This window comes from Emydura macquarii, unplaced genomic scaffold, assembly GCF_026122565.2.
Source record: "Emydura macquarii macquarii isolate MOO-44397 ecotype Brisbane River unplaced genomic scaffold, CSIRO-AGI_Emac_v2 contig_1039, whole genome shotgun sequence".
Lineage (NCBI taxonomy): Eukaryota > Metazoa > Chordata > Testudines > Chelidae > Emydura > Emydura macquarii.
The window spans coordinates 611,477-625,655 of NW_027131176.1; the positions used below are offsets into that span (position 1 = coordinate 611,477).

Sequence of the window (14,179 nt, forward strand, 5' to 3'; positions counted from 1 at the left end):
ATGATAGAAGTACAAAAATAAATAACAGGATAGAGAAAGTCAGTGTTCTTATTTACTGATTTTCATAATAGAAGGACAAGGGGACATTCTTTGAAATTGAAAGGCAACAAATTTAAAACTTTTAAGAAGAAATAATTTATTATGCAACATATAACCTGTGAAACTCATTTCCAGAAGATCTTGTCCCTCTTACCTTTCTTGATCACCATCCTTCCTGTCACTCAGGCCCATAAACTGGGCATCATCTTCAACTTGTCCCTCTCTCTAGATTTACATCCATGCTGTGTCTAAATCTTGCATATTTTTTTCTGCATAGTATTTCTAGAGATGTTTCTCTCATGTTTCCTATCCATCCACACATCTAAAACTCTCGTCCGAGCTGTTATTTCATGTCTTAATTACTGCAACATCCTTTTTCTCTAGCCTTGACAAATCCAATCTTGCCCTGCTCATTTTCATTCAAAATACTGCTGTGAAGATCTTATTCCTAGCCTGTTTCTTTGATTATATCACCACTCTTTGCCTTTCTCCATGGGCTCTTCTTTTCCCATCACATCAAACATAAGGTAGCTGTGTTCACAAGGCCCTCCATGGCTTATCCCTACTCTACCTGTCATCTCTCATTTGCAGTCAAAATGCCAGCTCCCGCCTGTGATCAGCCAGTGACGCCAGGCTCCAGTGAACATCTTTGTGCTTTCTACCAGACTGCCCCTTGTGCGTAGGATGAGCTCTCAGTAGACATCCACAAAGCCACCATATTGTCCCCTATTCTTAAAAGTCTCCTTTGTCATGATTCCTACAAAAAACTGCTGGTGTGCTGAGACCACTGCCAATCATACTGTCTATATTGTCTCATTGTTTTCTTTCTACTCCCCAGTCTGTCTGTCTGTCTGTATCCACCCATTTTCTCTTGCCTTATACTTAGATTACAAGTTCTTTGGTGCTGGGACTGTCTTTTTGTTCTGTTTGTATGGCATTGGTAACTCATTGGTATCCTGTTTCATGACTGAGGCTCCCAAGTGCTATTACAGTACAAATAAGAAAGGATAATAATGATGTGGTCTAGAGCTTAGTATAATTTGAAAAAGGAATAGATATCTGTAGTAGTGAGGACTTCCTCATTACATTAGATAGGGTAAATTTTTAGAAGGTGTATTAATTCTTCTACATCAGGACATAAACCAACCATTAACTACAGAGGTCAGGAAGAAACTTCATCTATGAGCAGGTTACTCTATAATTAACTGCTGTGGGATTTCTTGCACATTCCTCTGAAGTATCTGGTGCTGGCCCTGTAAAGGATAGGATACTGAACTGGATGGATTTGGTGTGACATAGTTTTTATGTTCCTATGTTGTAGGTGTTCACATCTAGCATTTTGGTACAGAACTATTTCTTATTTTGCCCAAAATGTGCTTTAATTTTGAATTTCATTGTTTTTCTGTCTGTAAACCTGATTTATCCTGGAATCTTGCCTTCAGGCTTGAAACAAAAACTGTTTCAATTGAGCAGACATGCCAGCAGTGAAAGTTATTAATGGATCAACACAGATGTGAAACATTACCCACCTTTTAATATAAAAACCTCAGGAGCAAAAAATCAACTTGAAATATTGCCACAAATCACGGGATTAGTTATCATTTATATTTTAGTGGTTGATCAACAAAGTGATAATGTTTATTTATTTATTTGTGTTACTGTATCATTTAGGAGCTCTAATCATGGATCCCATTGTGCTAAATATTCTGCAGGTGTGTTATGGGGTGTACGAGCCCTACACTGGTGAACTGAATTGAACTGCTCTGGCCCAGAAGGCCTTACCCAGCTGCACCTGCTGCCATACTCACATTTGAGGTGGGGCTCAAAAGAGATCAGCTCCGCTCAGTCTAGGCGGACAGAGCAGGGGAGCAGTCGTGCGCTGCCAGCTTCTGCAGAGAAGTGTGCTGCGCAGCCGAGACCAGTCCCCACTGCCGAGCCACCACAGGCTTTTCACTCCACAGATGCCAGGAACGACAGGCCGCAGTTGAAAGAGGAAGGTCCTCTTGAGTGCTATCATAGAGAAGTCCTAGAGGACTCTTGAAACAGAACAGTGGCACTGACAGAGGAATGAAAGCCAGAATAGGAAATGGCCTAGGGAACAGGCATAAGAGAACCCACAACTCGGTCACATATATGATCTATTATTCACATGGTCCTGGGCTAGAACCTGGAGGAGCAGGGAGGGTCTGGGTTCCCCCTACCCCTGGCTGTTGACTCTCACCCTCAGGGTGTTACAGCCCAGACCACTGCCACTAGGCAGTGCTGGCAGGTTTGGACTTCGACCCTCCCGACCAGGTGTAAATTGGCTTTGCTTCACTGAAGTTAGTGGGGTTAAACTGACTAACTCCAGGTGAAGATCTGTCAACAAGCTCAGGAACCTACCTACAACAAGGTGGCACAGATATGAACATTGTAACCAAGTGATAGGGGGTGGTGTTACTCCTGACATCTGAGTCAAAACTATTGGCCTGGTGGCAGGGACTTTTTGAAGTAGTAACAGGACCAGTGGACTATAAAATCCGTCAACCTGGGAGATGGAAGGGGACACAGATTTATCACATCAATCCCCTGGAGGGCTCAGGAGGGCATTCTGATAGCCTCATACTCCTGGAACCAGAACTATGGCCTCAAGCCATGACATCCCTGAACCCAGCCCCTGTGCCAGGGGGGTTGGAGCTTGACTCGAGGCAGCAAGTCCAAGTACTGCGACTGACTCAGGCCTTCCCTGCAGTGTTCTCAGCCCTCCTGTGGACGACATGCCTAATCCACCACCACATCACAATGATGCAAGGGCAGAGAATAAGCAAGAATCATCAACCCCCGCCGAAGATGTGGGAGGCGGCCCATGAAGAACTCCAGGCTATGTTGACTCTGGGTGTCATTGAGGAGTTCCACAGCGAATGAAGGAGCCCTGTTGTGGTAGTGCCAAAACCTGATGGCTTGACAAAGTTCTGCATAGACTTTAGAAAGGTCAACACGACATTGAGAGTTGATGCATACCTGATTCCCCAGGTGGATGAACTACTAGAGAGACTGGGGAGTGCCGAATACATTTCCATGCTGGATTTGACCAAGGGATACAGGCAAATCCCCCTGACAAGGACATCCAGAAAAATACAGCCTTCCCTACTACTCCCTTTGGCCTCTAACGATTTGTGACTGTGCCCTGCAGCCTGTATGGAGCAGCCACCACTTTCAGCGACTATGGACAAGGTGCTGCTTTCCCACAACCAGCATGCAGCCAGCTTTATAGACTCATAGACTTTAAGGTCAGAAGGGACCAATATGATCATCTAGTCTGACCTCCTGCACAATGTAGGCCACAGAATCTCACTCACCCACTCCTGTAATAGACCCTTAACCTATGACTGAGTTATTTAAGTCTTCAAATAATGGTTTAAAGACTTCAAGGTACAGAGAATCCACCAGCAAGCAACCCGTGCCCCATGCTACAGAGGAAGGCGAAAAACCCTCAGGGCCTCTGCTAATCTGCCCTGGGGGAAAATTCCTTCTTGACTCCAAATATGGCGATCAGCTAAACTTTGATCGTGTGGGCAAGACTCACCAAACACATATCGAAGAAAGAATTCTCTGTAGTAAGCCAGAACCCACCCCATCTAATGTCCCATCACAGGCCGTTGGGCATATTTACCACTAGTAGTCAAAGATCAGTTAATTGCTAAATTAGGCTGTCCCATCATCTATAACTACAGCCGGGAAGACCACCTACATCACGCCACCGCAGTCATGCAGGTCCTCGAGAAAGTGGGGTTTACTGCGAATCCTGCCAAGTGCCGCCTTGGGCAGAAAGAAGTGACGTACCTTTGGTGCATTGTGGACAAGGTCCAGGCACTGACCGATTGCCTGATCCTATTAACCAAGAAGCAGATGTAACATTTCCTAGACCTCACCAGCTATTATAGGCAGTTTGTACCTGGCTTTGCCACCATAGCTGCCCCCCTTACCTACTTGGTAAAAAGCACCTGCCCCAGGAAGGTACAGTGGATAGAGGCATATGACAGGGCCTTCACCACTTTGAAGAACTGGCCCAGTCCTCTTCCACTCTGATTTTTCAAAGCTGTTTATCTTTCAGACAGATGTCAGAAAGGGTTTTGGAGGCCTTGTTCTCTCAAGAAATAGAAGGTGAAGAACACTGCACCAACGCACTGATATTGTATCTCTCTAGGAAGCTATTCCCACGGGAGGTGAACTAATCCATGATCAAAAGGAGACCCTAATGTGAAATGACCATAGAGTCCCTACACCATTAGTTACTAAGGAACTCCTCTTGTTCGTTGTAGACCATGCCCCCCTCTGCTGGCTAAACTCCATGAAAGACATGAATGCCTGGATTAAGAGATAAGGCTCTCCCTGCAGCCTTATGACTTCTAGGTGCTCCACCACCTGCATACGGAACACACAAATGCTGATTTTTTTTTTTCTTCAGGAGGGAGTGGAGAACAGGAGAAAAATGCATCATCGGGCCCTAGCCTGAGGGGGAGAGTGTGATATGGGGTGTACAAGCCCCACACTGGTGAACTGAGAGTTAAAGAACAGCTCTGGGCCCAGAAGGCCCTATCCAGCCACACCTGCTGGTCATGCTCACATTAGAGGCAGGGCTCAAAAGAGAGTAGCTCCAGTCAGTCTGGGTGGACAGAGCAGGAGAGCAGTCATGCACTGCCAACTCCTGCAGAGAGGGTGCTGGGGCTCTACGCATCTGAGACCAGTCCCCGCTACTGACCAACCACTAGCCCTTCATGCCACAGATGCCGGGAACGCTGGGCCGCAGCTGATAGAGGAAGATCCTTTCGAGTGCGATCAGAGAGAACTTCCAAAACAGACCAGTGGCTTTGATGGACAATAAAGCCAGGATAGGAAATGGCACAGGGAACAGGCATAAGGGCACCCACAGCTAGGTCACATATTTGAGCTATTGTTCACATGGTACTGGACTGGAACCCAGATGAGCATGGAGGGCCTGGATTCTCCTATCCTTGGCCGTTGACCCTTGCCACTGGTGTTACAGCCCAGACTGCTGCCACTAGGGAGTGTGGCCGGGTTTGGACTTTGACAACCACCACCCTCCCCCAAAAGGTGTAATTTGGATTTGCTTCACTAAAGTCAATGGGGTTAAACTGACTTACACCAGGTGAAGATCTGTCTCCGTATGTTCATTAAGGCACAACTATAAGGATGGGTAAGATAATGGTGGTTCAGTGAAGAGTCTTAATTTGAAAAGACAGTCTGCTTCTGGTTGTTTTTTGAGGAGGGTGCCAAATTCCTGTTCATATACAGCCAGTTCTATATTCCTTACAACTGTCTGGTTTTATTTACTGCTACCTGTGTGTACAGATACAGGATCCAGTTTTGCAATGTGCAAAATCACCTCTCGAAAGGTGGCTGGACCACCTTCCACTCCGATGAGGTGTATTCTGTAGCTTTTCCAAAACAAACATGCAGCTATTAAAAAAATCTACATCAGATTATTAGCATAAGCAGTACTGTAACACAAAACCCTCATTCCGCCACCCCTTTTTTTTATTTTTAAGGTAGAGTAAATAAAAACTTCTGTCTCCAAGTTTGAATGGCTTAAATGCTGAATTAATTTACACACAGAGTGGAGCTTTCAGTGTCAGGGTGTCTTTTTTGTCAACATAAGCACTCAGCTGAAACAAACAGCTATATGACTCAGTTGCCAGCGAATGCTGCTTGAATTGATTCAGTCCGCGTTCAGACTTAGCACATAATCATGTTCAATTTGATCCACTGTGCTGCCTGGAGATAAAAGGGTTGAAAAAATAGATTTAGCTTATGTCAGTCTTTGTGGTGATGTCATTGCCAGGAGAGATGGAATAGCGCTGTTACCAGGCTGTGCCTGCTCAGTTGGTGGGTGCACTCGGCAGAATCAAGGAGCGACTCAGTTAAATGCAAAGTCTGTTTCAGAGGCTTACAGCTGTTGTCAGCCCTGAAAGCAGAATTTCGGACTGTTCGATAGCAGAACTGAATCAGAGGCTTTCTAATCATTCGTAATTCTGAGGCCGCCTGACTCTTTGTGTGCAAGAGGGGGGGATGCCAGCCCGTAGCATGGACTGTGATGTCTCCACTTTGGTTGCCTGTGTGGTGGATGTGGAGATTTTTACCAATCAAGAGATTAAGGTATGCACCCGCAATCCATTTGTTACAGATGCTTCTTTTTGTAAGAGCCTTGAGAGTAAGAGGAGTTGGAGTAGAGCAGTTTAAAAGAAGGAGGCAGATGAGATTCTGGTAAAAACACATGCAGTGCGTGGATATCTTAATTACAGCAAATGAGAGAGGGTAATGATTGCCTTTTATTAGGTTTTGATATGCTAACAGAACAGCCTTCTCTTTACCATTTAATGATACAAAAAATGGATTGCATAACTGAAGTCTATGCATGTTTCATCTGATATGATAAAAAAGGACTAATTTTTATTTCTCAAAGGTATTTTAATCCAGTGTCACTTTCATAGCTCTGAGCTGTCATAAATACCAATTTCTGCTTGGCAATTCAGATATGGAAACAATGCATTGGTTCGTGTGTTAGCTTTAAATGGCTCAGGTTTTTTCACACAATTGAATAGCAGCAATTTGTTGTGGTCTTCGTGATTTCTTTTTTACAGTCAAATCAAGCATTATGTTTTATTAAAGGGTTAAAAAGATGTAGCAAGTATTTTTGGTGCGTCTGCAATGTAACCGTATGTAAAAGCTGGGCAACTTATGTATAATATGAATGACTTGAAAACAATGCTTGATTCTAAGGCTTAATATGCTATGCTTGTCGTCCTTGATTTCCTGCAGCAGTTGTCTAATAGTCATGGGTAATTGCTCCCTGATGAAACCAATTATCTTTTTCAATTGTTCTTTTATTACCAAAAAAGAACCCCAACAAATTAAGTTTTGAAAGAGGAATTGTAAGTGTCTTTCACAAATCATCTCAAAAGAGCTCAGAAGTAAAATGCAGTGAGATGTAGCATCTTATTTAGAGGATACAGCTACAAATACAGTTTTGGAAGGATGGAGGTCTGTGTTAATTTAGGGCCTTGAGCCCATTCCTCTAATTACCCACATGAGTAGTCCCATGGGTCATACTTGTGTGAATTATTGCTCACCAGTGTGAGTAAAGGATTGAGAATTTGGTCATTAGTCATTTTCCAGCAGACTGTGCTCTTTATTTAACACTGTATTGCTCTGTTAATGTACAGTCAGGTGGTACTGTGTGTACTTTGCACAGGTGCTCATGTGTTACTAGCAGGAGGCTCTTCAATTCAAGACATTGGTTGCCCTTTTTTTTTTTTTTTTTTTTTTTTTTTTTAATGCAATAGCTTTTAATACAGTTTGTAAATGGATTCAGAAAGTCTAGTGGCTGATGCATATTTCAGGTGTGCTTGACAACAGGCTGGTAGTGACATGTTTTCCTGTAGTTGAAGTGGTGCAGTGCATGTGAACATGTTTGACTGTGCTTATGCTTCATCTGAAAACATCATAGATCTGAAGTTCAGAATTTTAAGCAGTATTCACAGGGACTCACAACCGAGTGAACTGTGCCTTTTAATACTTTACAGAATTTTATGCTGAATACAGATTATGCAATAAAATTATGGTGCTATTTTTGGAACCTGTTTGTACTACAGTAATGACAGAGCTCAATCCAGCTGTCATAGAAGTCAAAATAAAGACTCCCATTGATTTCAGTAGCAGTTGGATTAGACCTACCATGAATAGTATCATGCAGGAAGAATGGCTGAAGAATTTGGGGTGAAAGAGAGAAAACTGGTTACGGAGATGTTGAAGGAATTGGCACATGGATCCACAAATCAACAGTTGAGAGGGGAAGGGATTATGTGTCAGACTATTTAGATGCTTGGGTGTTTTGTTTGTTTTTGTTAAAAACTTCTAACTCAAATATCTGAACAAACAGTTGGAAGAAAAGACTCTTTGTTAAAGATTCAACATTCCCGACACTTAAAGATGGAGAAAGCTGCTGCTGCTGTTTGGTTCTCCAAGGGAACTTCCAGCAAGGAAGACTGGTCTCTGACTTCTGTTAGGGACTTCACTATTCCTTTTGATTTTTTTATATGGAAGGCTCTAAGACACTTTGGTGATGGGCATCAAGATCAATGATAGATAGATAGGTATGACTTGACATTCCAGTATTTCTGAAGTAAAAAGTCACTTTTGGGGCAGATGGGCATGGGGATTGGAGGAGGGAGGGAGCAAACACAGGCACAGTACCTTTTTTCCAATGCCATCAGTGCCTGAAATTTGACTTGCAAAGGGGGGAAAATGAAATTCCATGTTCCTGTGGTTCAAGCTATTGCACTATAAGATTGCCTGCTGTTGTATTACTGTTTACAGGAACCCTGGACTGCAGGGAACTCTCTGTATCAGTATCCGAAAGGCCTGCTATCTCAATCACTTGAACATACTTTTCTTATAAGGCATGTGGTAGTTCAGTAGGCTTTGCAATATGGGCTTTTAGTCATTTTAAGAGTCAATTTCCCACAGCAGTAAGGAAAGTTTTAGTGATAAGACTCCTGCTATATTCAATGGGCTTTGGGTGGTGTCAACTTAGCCCATCTCATTTCATTTAAATCCACAGTTAGAGAGTTGAAATGAGGCCCCAGAGAGTGATGGTGTATAGACTAAGCTGTCCAACCACAGGTTTAAATCACCTGTCCACTTCATTTAATATAAATTGGTCCTTTGAATAATAAATCTGACACTTCGGAGAACAGGTTAGGCTAATGCAGATGTTTCCATTTTTCTTATGCATATTTAATGGTGCTTAGATATCAAGGAGAAGCATCCAAGACTGCTTGATAGACAGATAAAATAGGTATATACAAATACTAGTCATGAAAACATCAAGCTCCTTTCCACTCCTGAAGTTACATAGTTCTATTATATAATGAGATTTCTACTTTATTTTAATGCCTTCACGTTGTCATTTTATTGTAAAGTCATTTTTACAAAAGCAAGAAATACATCTATTAATTAAAATCTTGTTTATTTCTGGGAGGGAGATATCAAACATAAGTGAATAAGGAAAAGAGAGAATAATATAAAAATGAAGGATTTTTTTAAAGATACAAATGAGAAATTCTTAGACTATAACCTGTTCAGCTCTGGGAATCTTTTTATTGTCTATGTACAACACCTAGCATAATGGGGTCTGATCCCTGATTGAAGTCTCTAGGTACCACACAATACAAATAATAATAAATATTAATGATAAAGGATATGAACCTACTGTGTGTGCTGCAGATATGGTACAGAGTGGCATATGGAAGGTATCTCAATGATAGGAAAAAGTTCTGCCTTATATGCAGAACGGGCAGTGTTTTGGCTTTAACCCAGAGTGTGCTCTGGGAGGAAGCGAAGAGGGGCCATGCATTAGTCGGAGAACTATTCTGACTGGCTCTGGGGACTTTGGGCAAGTGCACATTGGAGCCAGGTGTGCTGTCTGCATTTAGACACTAGGGTGCAGTAATTAGCTCACTATTGGATGGAGGGGTTCTGGTCATAGTTCTGCCCTTCCATTGCTTCTCTCCCGTTGGAAAGTTTAGCAGTCTGACACTACTTCTAGACTTGTGAAGTTCAAGGAGTGCAAGGACTGTGATAGTACTTGCCCACTGAGACTGATTTGCTTGGCAGCCTTGAACAGGTCACTTAATTTCTTTGTGCCTCACTTTCTCCATTGATGAAATTGGGTAACTCTCAGGGATGCTGGGAGGCTTAATGTTTTTAAAGTGCTTTGAGAAAGCCAAGCAAAAGGCATTCTAGAAAGGCAGAGTATTACTGCTCGTTTTCGTATTGCCAACCCCAAGCATTGAAAAAATCATGAGTCAGGTCTCCAAAACACCATGAGATTGTCTTAAAAATCATGCGATTATTTAATAATACATTGAGTCTGTGTCTTCTGGATTTTGAGCCTTAGGGTTCACATTTTCAGACTTTTCTCCACAATCATGGGTACTGTGTTTTTGTAAGCAATCTGAAATGTTCAATCTGAAATCTCATGACTCCAGGAGATAGCATTTTAAGAAAAATACCAAATAACATGAGAATTGCAGTAATAACATGCGAGCTGGCAACACTGTAAAATTTATAAATGTTATAGTCTCAGAACTTAATGAGTCTTAATGAGACTTCTGTGATTCCAAGCCATTCTAGACCTGGAGTGCTTCAAAGAAGCAACATGTAGCACAGCTTCTGAAATAAATGTGGCCTTGCAACTCTTCCAGCAGAGAGAGACTTCAATGCAGAAAGGCCCCAAGGTTCTGGATATTGGGGCAGAACTGTTCCTTGAAACTGTAGTACCCATGCTGTTACAAAGCAACCCTTTGTGAACATGTTGAAGCCATGAAGTTTAAGGTAAGTGATGTCAGCACAGATCCACACCACAAAGCTGAAGTGCCAGCGAGTTCCAGTCTGCATGTTATAGCATCAACACACTTTATATGTCAGAACTTTGATATTTAAGAGGTCAAAAATGGAGGCCTTGGAACACAACCACACTGTGCAGAGGAAGCATTGATGTGCTGTGTCCTCTTTTTGTAGGAATCAATGCAGAGTTTATCCTTCAACGCAGCAAATGTTCTGTCACAAGTCTCATTCCACCTAACTTCTCCATTTCCCCCCCCCCCCAAAAAAAAAAAAAAAAAAAAAAATCAGATATGTGAGCCGTGTAGCAAGTTTGGAATAGGTATGGCTGAAGAACCAATAAATATCCCGTTTACCTCCCAAATAATTAACCTCCCTTTTAGGAAGGGAATGGGCACTTCATTAACTGTCTCTATCTCAAAGCTTGACAAATTTGCTTTGTAATTAGGAACCAGCCCAAAAATTAAGGAGCCAGACAACGTGGGCCCAGCAGCGGGGCGTCCTGGCTGGAGTGCAGCAGTCACTTTCCCTTCTTGGCCCCACCACATGGACACAGTGGTGCCCTGGCCGGAGTGCGGCATCTGCTCTCCCCTCCCAGCCCCGCCCCTCTCCCACAATGTGGGCCCAGCGGCAGGGCGCCCTGGCCGGAGCGCAGCAGCCACTCTCCCCTCCCAGCCCTGTCCCTTCCCTCCACCCTTCTCACACAACATGGGCCCAGCAGCAGGGCACCCTTGCTGGAGCACAGCAGCCGCAACATGCCCACCTCCCAGCCCTGCCACATGGACGCAGTGGTGCCCTGGTCAGAGAGTGGCAGCCGCTCACCCTGGGACCTATTCCTTTACTGGGAGAAATACTAGGCACCAGGATTAAATTCCTAGGCACCATGGCGACCTGGCGCCCGGGGTTTGTCAAGCCCTGCTCTATCTTATCAATTTCTAGTTTTACCTCATCACTTCCTACATAGTTAAGATTGAGCTATATCACACTAACCTACTCTGATGGTTAATTCAGATTGGGCTATTTTTTGTCACCGCTCTTTTTAGAAGAACTAGGTCAGTGGTTCTCAATTGGGTATGCATACTCCTGGAGATATGCAGAGGTCTTCTGGGGGTACGTCAACTCATCTAGATCAGAGTTTTCTAACCTGGGGCTCCCAGGATGGGTTTAGAGGGGTTCTCAGATGCAGGGCTGGTGTTATAAGGTAGCAAACAAGGCAATTGCCTGGGGCCCCAAAGTTACATGCTTCAGGCTCCTGAAAGGGGTACAGTAATCTGTCAAGGTTGAGAACCACTGAACTAGGTGATGACTAAACTAATCAGGGCTAGAAATACTCTCATTTTCCAATTAATCAGCTCTGTACTGCATTTGGATACTCAGTGGGCCTGTTTCACTACTGCATTTTTCCCATTGTTTTGCTGGTGTATTTTGAAACCGCCACCTGGCTGCCTGATCTTTTAGCTAGTGCTGATTGAAAAATTAAAATTGCGAACAAAATTGAAATTTTGAAATTGTTTCCCTTTCGCAGAGTCTAGAACAGAACTTTTTTTATTTTTAAATTAAAATGTTCAAATTCTTGAAAGTTCAGGTCCCCCTCTTTATTTTTCCTTTTCCTACTTTGTAACTTTTTACAACTGTGGCACTGGCTCTGTTTCAGAGGAGCATAGATAGGATAGAGGGCTTAATTCGCCACTTTGCTACTCCAGTTTTATGCTGGTGTAATTTACTTGGTTTCAGTTACATTGTTTGCGATTTTGTTGGGTACAAGAGAGGTCAATGTACAGCTGAAAAAAGGAGGAAAAATTTTGTTTGAAAATTGTATTTGATTAAAAATTGCCTCATTTTAACTCTGAAATCTTTCACAAAAATTCACCCCAAATATTTATTATTTTATTTTGTTTTGCTATAGAAGACCGTAGAATGAATGATGTAACTTGTAGTCTTTAAATCATGATTTGAGGACTTCAGTAACTCAGCAAGCGGTTACGGGTCTATTATAGAAGTGGGTGGGTGAGGTTCTGTGGCCTGCAATATGCAGGAGGTCAGCTAAGATGATCATGATGATCCCTTATGGCCTTAAAGTCTATGAGTCTGAGTCTATGTGTATGGGGCTTTCTTTTTAACTTATATTTTCTATTTAAGTTTTCTATTTGCTATTCTGTATCTTTTCAAAAGATCCTCAATTTTGGAAAATGATGTGGAAGATGTGGTATATCTTAATTTTTAGTAAGGCTTTTGATGATGTCTTACATGATGTTCTTCTGAATAAACTAGAGAAATACAACCTAGAGCTACTATAAGGTGGGTGCATAACTAGTTGGAAAGCTGTTCCCACAGAGTAATTATCAGTGGTTCACAGTGAAGCTGGAAGGGTGTATCGAGTGGAGTACAGCAGGGATCAGTTTTGCCTCCAATTCTGTTCAGTATCTTCATCAGTGATTTAGATAATGGCATAGAGAGTACACACACAAAGTTTGTGGATGACACCAAGCTGGGAGGGTTGTAAGTGCTTTGGGAGGATAGGATTAAAATTCAAAATGATTTGGACAAACTGGAGAAATGGTCTGAAGTAAATAGGATGAAACTCAATAAGGACAAATGCAAAGTACTCCACTTAGGAAGGAACAATCAGTTGCACACATACAAAATGGGAAATTACTGCCTAGGAAAGAGTACTGCAGAAAGAGATCTGGGGGTTTTAGTGGATTACAAGCTAAATAGAGTCAACAGTGTAACACTGTTGCCAAAAAAAAAAAAAAGCAAACATTCTCTGGTGTATGACCAGGAGTGTTGTAAGCAAGACATGAGAATTAATTCTTCCGCTCTACTCCACGCTGATTAGGCCTCAGCTGTAGTATTGTGTCCGGTTCTGGGTGCCGCATTTCAGGAAAGATGTGAACAAATTGGAGAAAGTCCAGAGAAGATTAACAAAAATGATTGAAGGTCTAGAAAACATCACCTAGGAGGAGAGTGTAAAAAATAATTTGGGCTTGTTTAGTCTGGAGAAGAGAAGACTGAGAGGGGGACATAACTGTTTTCAAGTACATTAGAGGAGGGAGAAAAATTGTTCTCTTTAACCTGTGAAGATAGGACAACAAACAATGGGTTTAAATTGCAATCAGAAAAGTATTTAGTGTATTTTAGTAGCTTTTTAAAGCAATTTAAGAGCTAGAAACAAGGAGGAAAGCCAATTTTCTACAGGATACCACTGGTTGTGAACAGTAGTCTGAGAATCAGTGGACTAGACCAAACTTCCTACTAATAAGGAGTACTGGAAATCAGGTCAAATGCTGGTTATCCGTAACAGCATTATATCTGTTTTTTGTATTAGTGAGAAGGAAACTTTATACAACTTCTGCAAAGAGAACATGTTTTCTTAACTTGCATATTTTAATTAACGAATTAAAAGTTCAGGTGCGTTAAACAATCTCTTTTGCTTTAGCAATGAATAACTAGACTGACACATTTTGTCAACAGCAATGATTTAAGCTACATGCACACACTCCGCTGGTTCCCAAATTACTTGTGTGTCTTAGGAGAAAGATTGTGGCGTCATTGAGCACAGCTGAATGAAGATGTCTGCTCAATGTGCAGTATTGGTCATAAAAACAAATAAGAGATTTGGTTGAATCAGGCATAGGATAGGGAATAATATGGAAAATATTATAATAATGCCATTACGGACATTCATGGTACATTCTCTGCTTAAATGGTTTGTTAGCTTTTGATTCATTCAGTT

The 14,179-nt window shown here is 42.2% G+C and overlaps 1 protein-coding gene across 2 annotated transcripts in view; it reads left to right on the forward strand.

Annotated features, from left to right (window-relative positions):
* The first annotated feature begins 5,177 nt into the window (after positions 1 to 5,177).
* RCAN2 (regulator of calcineurin 2) overlaps positions 5,178 to 14,179 on the forward strand; it is a 59,613-nt gene continuing 50,611 nt past the window's right edge. For both annotated transcript variants that reach the window (XM_067544930.1, XM_067544929.1), the window contains exon 1: positions 5,178 to 6,195. In XM_067544930.1, coding sequence (XP_067401031.1) covers positions 6,109 to 6,195 — 87 coding nt within the window. In that variant the 5' untranslated portion in view covers positions 5,178 to 6,108. The remainder of the gene's footprint in view (positions 6,196 to 14,179) is intronic.